Source organism: Vicia villosa, linkage group LG3 (assembly GCF_029867415.1).
Source record: "Vicia villosa cultivar HV-30 ecotype Madison, WI linkage group LG3, Vvil1.0, whole genome shotgun sequence".
Lineage (NCBI taxonomy): Eukaryota > Viridiplantae > Streptophyta > Magnoliopsida > Fabales > Fabaceae > Vicia > Vicia villosa.
This window is the reverse complement of record NC_081182.1, coordinates 45,513,387-45,517,589: the sequence shown is the minus strand read 5'-3', so window position 1 is coordinate 45,517,589 and position 4,203 is coordinate 45,513,387. Positions and strand designations below refer to the sequence as shown.

Genomic DNA, 4,203 nt, shown 5'->3' with positions numbered 1-4,203 from the left:
TCATATTAAAGCATGCAATAAAACACCGAAGAAATTGTTTTCAATTGAATGGCACGCTATATATCAATCGGGGCAAGTAACGCCAAATTCTTCTTTACTTATTTTGGTCAAACAAGTTTGAGAGAAAATAACCACTTTCTCATTTCAAAACTTGCTACAAAAAAGAAGAAACAAACCTTTAGTGTTACTTGAACGCAACCTGAAAAAAAGTTGATAAATGCCAACACAGTTAATCATGCAGATAAACACAGATCATGACTAAAAAAGGATTTGGTAATAACATGTTTCTTCGAAATAAAACTGCAGATAACATCCGGCGATAGAATTCTGGAAATGCAAGATCAACGACATGTCACATTGTGCAACATAAATTAAACAAGATCCTCGAAGTACCATCGACTCTACAAACTAAACGAAGAACCAATTACTGCAACGGGAAACAAAGATACCATAGTGCAAAACACGAGGACAAAAGTTTCAACTAAACGCCACAGGTTCTTTCGAACATATATGTTTCTATGTACGTATATATATGTAGCAGCAGCAGTCAAACTCCAGCAGCAAGGACAATCGCTTCAGTTCATGGACTACGAGGAGAACGAGCGCGGACTGGTGTCTTTGATGGACTCACCCTGCACACCACACACAAGAGTTGTTGTTGAGATGGCATTAACAAGAGTTACCTGAAACACCAGGCTGAAAGTTTTTAGGAGAGTTGAAATCAAAGATAGATCGAGCTAACCTTATAGGAAGAGCACCCAAAATCACGCCACTGCAGCTTAGGGCGGCAATTGCACTGTCAGCCTGAAAGAATGAGGCAAAGAAAATCTTCAGACAGCCAACAAAGGAACAACGCACGAGAAAACAAACAGTAGTGAAAAGAAATATTGGTTTTCAAAAGTTCGATTAAATTGAAATTTGCATGCTCAAAACAAAAGTCAAATGGGCTTAAAATTAATAACTCTACTAATTCAAACAAGAGAAGCCCAAGCATTGATGACTAATGACTATGAACACATTCGGGGTAAAAAACTTAGTTAGGCATGTTGTATGTGTGCTTCTATTTAAGCAGTTTCTACAATCAAAGAGTGAGTAATGGAAAACTTTATATAAGCTCGTAATAAGTTGTTTATATAGGCAATGTGGAGTTACTATTATTAAGAAACATGATTACTGACAGAAGAACAAACAGAACGAAGTCGTTTTGGGAAGGAGGGTGACTGCATTAATGCAAATGATAACTCGAAAGTACAAACCAATGCAAATGAGGGCTATAACTTCAGAAAGCAATAGAGGATGTTTAAAAAAATTAGCTAAGCAAACCAGAGTTGTTCAAACAAAGATAACGAGGTTATAAAGCTCGTGAGTAATTACCACTGTGAACTCAACAAATGCAATCCGAGTTGAATGATGGTAATCCCCAAGGAGCCTCAGTCGTTGAACCTAGATGATACACCAAAACAATGAAAAACATTTTACAAGATAGTTAAATTAAACTCAAGGATTGAAACCATGGAACTTGAACACACTAATTTTATGGAAAATATTTCACAAGATGCTAAAATTCGTAATAATAAGCATTATAAGCTTAATTCCACTTAAAAAAACTACAAACCTCTCCACAGATAGACTCAAAGAAGTGCTTCACATCTGCTTGAGTCAGCTGCAAGTATAACAAGAAAATAACTTATTAAGAATTATGAGCTTCCATTGCTACAACCCAGAATAGGAAAATGATCAAATAGTTCCTCGAAGCAAGATTTAATGGAAATGTAAAATTCCTAAACTACCTTTTTGTCGATGTTTGTGCAATAAATTGTTCTAGAGCACATCTCCCTTTCATCTTCAGACTGAAAAACACAGCACCGTGACAAATGTAAGAACAAAACGAGATAACATATTATTCGTTCCGGTCATTTATTTTCTAGAACATGTAGTAAGAAACTAAGAATATCGAAGAAAAGCATTACCCTGGGCAAAAATGTTGGATTGACAGGTGCAATGGCAGTTTTGGAAGGCAGCACTCTCAATGGGTAATATCCCAGCATAGTTCCAGAAAGGCTCACAGCAGCCCTTGCACTTTCTGCAGGCATAACGCAATCGGTTAATACAGTAAAACGTTAAACGTCAATAACAAATGCAGCATATGAACAACACGTATTTAGCAGTGGTGCTACCTTCATCAGTAAACTCAATGAAAGCAAAACGGAGAATAGAATTGGGATCTCCGCAAACACGGCAGTCAACAACCTACAGCCATGAAAGAGGAGTTGATTCGGTAACATGGTAAACCATCAATAAGAAAGAGAAAACCCTAATAGTACAAACGAAGTGTAACGGAACAAAAGAATCCGACAAATCATTTCAAAATAGATTCATTACGGTTAGTCTTCGAGAGAGATTCTTAAGAAAAAAACAAACATCATAAACAAAACATATCGGTTACTACCTGGCCGCAATTAAGAAAGAGAGATGCCAGCTGCTCTTCAGTTACCTAGATTCCAACACGACAATAATCATTAAAAAGAACACACGTAATGAGAGAATCTACAAGACAGTTCAAACTATTACCAGTTGATCAATGTCAGACACGTAAACAGTCCTCCGAATCATCTCCTCTCGTTTCTCCATATCTACTTTATGATTCACTCTTCTCTTCCCATTAGTACTATAGCCAGTCTTCCTCTGAAAAAAACCACATAATTGTATTAAGAAAAGCGAAAACATCGTATCAGAAACCAACAAGAAAATAACGAAATAGATCAAAACAATATATTCATACCCTTCGGTTAGTTTGGCCGTTAGCATTAGCAAAATTATTAAGTAGTATATAATTGTTAGGGTAACCAAACCCAGCAGCAGGTCCAGCTAAGTAGCCATGATTATTTGTTAGAGACGGAGGCACAAATTCCTCAGCCATGGGATTCAGCTTCGACAACAATTCCTCCAAATCCCTCATTTCGCGCTTGAAACTCTCACCCTCGTTCTCACCGTTCATCACATACCCATCATTGTTCATCACAAACTGCTGATTCTGAACCCCGTTAGCATGCATCTGACCCAATTGATGAGCCTTGAAGCTATAATTACCACCATTCGGAAGCTGATGGTTGAACACACCGTTGTTGTTGATCGACACATCCTGATCGCTCCTAGGCTTCGATTTCTCCACCTCAGTTGACTCAGATGACACAACGTTGTTGTTGGTGTTGTTGTTCTCCAAATTCTGGTTTGAAGAACCGATTTTGCCACTAACATTATCAGCAACAGCCATAATCACTGGTGTTGAGGTAAAAAGTTTCTACCTTTATTATCTGATTTCAGATTTTCCTTCGAATCAGTATCTAAAAAATCATTAACAAACTAGTAAGCAAAGCACATCAAAAAAAAATATTAAAAAAAAAAAAAACAGACCCAGAAAACCTCAACAGACACAAAAAAAACACAAAGACAGACATGAAAAAAAAAACATAGTTTACATCTAAAAAAAATCCAATGACATAAGATCAAACAAACACGAAGATTTTAAGGTAGAAAACACCAACCACTTTAAAACCCCACAGAGAAATGAAAAAAATAAAAATAAAAAACATTGATGAAAGAGAAAGAGGTTTATTAATCTTACTAAATTACTGATGAAGAAGATGATGATGATTATGAAGAGAGATGAAAAGGGTATTGTTCGGATCGTCGGTTTTCGCAGCACTGACTTTTTGGACCTTCCTCAGAAGAACGTCCCAATTTGATGTCTTTGAGTTGTGAATGTGACCATGAAATGAATATGATGATGAACGTATCAAAGTGAAAAATAAAATATTAAAAAATTAAAATTAAAAATTAAAAAATATTAAAAATTCGATCCAATTTTTTATTAATTTCCATATTTTACCCGTTCAAATATGTCATCTTTTTTTTATATTAAAGAGAATAAAGTATGTCACTTGTCATCCTTTTGGTGAATAATTGTCATCTTATACATCATATACATACATGATGATGAAAATATGTTAGACATGCCATGGATTTTGTTTTGGTTTTATTTACTTTTAGTCTTTGTGATATTAAATTTGAAAAAGCTAACTTATTTTTACATTTATATGGATAAGTTCAATATAAATTATTTTATAATAGTTAAAACAAAAACAAAATGAAGACCAAAAAGTTTAATAAAAAAAAAAGACCAAAAGAAAATGATGTGCAAAG

General features: G+C 35.0%; 1 protein-coding gene across 1 annotated transcript; it reads right to left on the bottom strand.

Annotated features, from left to right (window-relative positions):
* Window positions 1-255: 255 nt before the first annotated feature.
* LOC131661253 (polyadenylate-binding protein-interacting protein 12-like) lies at window positions 256-3,784 on the bottom strand. Its single transcript, XM_058930717.1, has 11 exons — window positions 3,626-3,784; window positions 2,783-3,344; window positions 2,572-2,685; window positions 2,450-2,494; window positions 2,178-2,250; window positions 1,971-2,083; window positions 1,791-1,850; window positions 1,616-1,663; window positions 1,375-1,443; window positions 743-804; window positions 256-632 (listed from the first exon to the last, which is right to left on the bottom strand). The coding sequence occupies exons 2-11, from the start codon at window positions 3,272-3,274 to the stop codon at window positions 581-583; spliced, it is 1,128 nt and encodes a 375-aa protein (XP_058786700.1). The 5' UTR covers window positions 3,275-3,344; window positions 3,626-3,784; the 3' UTR covers window positions 256-580.
* Between the last annotated feature and the right edge of the window lie 419 nt (window positions 3,785-4,203).

What these genes read in the sequence shown, in the direction of transcription:
- LOC131661253 (XM_058930717.1), bottom strand. Translation starts at nt 3,274, where the DNA reads ATGGCTGTTGCTGATAATGTTAGTGGCAAAATCGGTTCTTCAAACCAG. An exon ending in CATTGAGTTTACTGATGAAG is followed by an intron (nt 2,084 to 2,177) that starts GTAGCACCACTG and finishes TTATGCCTGCAG; the next exon opens with AAAGTGCAAGGGCTGCTGTG. An exon ending in ATCCAACATTTTTGCCCAGG is followed by an intron (nt 1,851 to 1,970) that starts GTAATGCTTTTC and finishes TGTGTTTTTCAG; the next exon opens with TCTGAAGATGAAAGGGAGAT.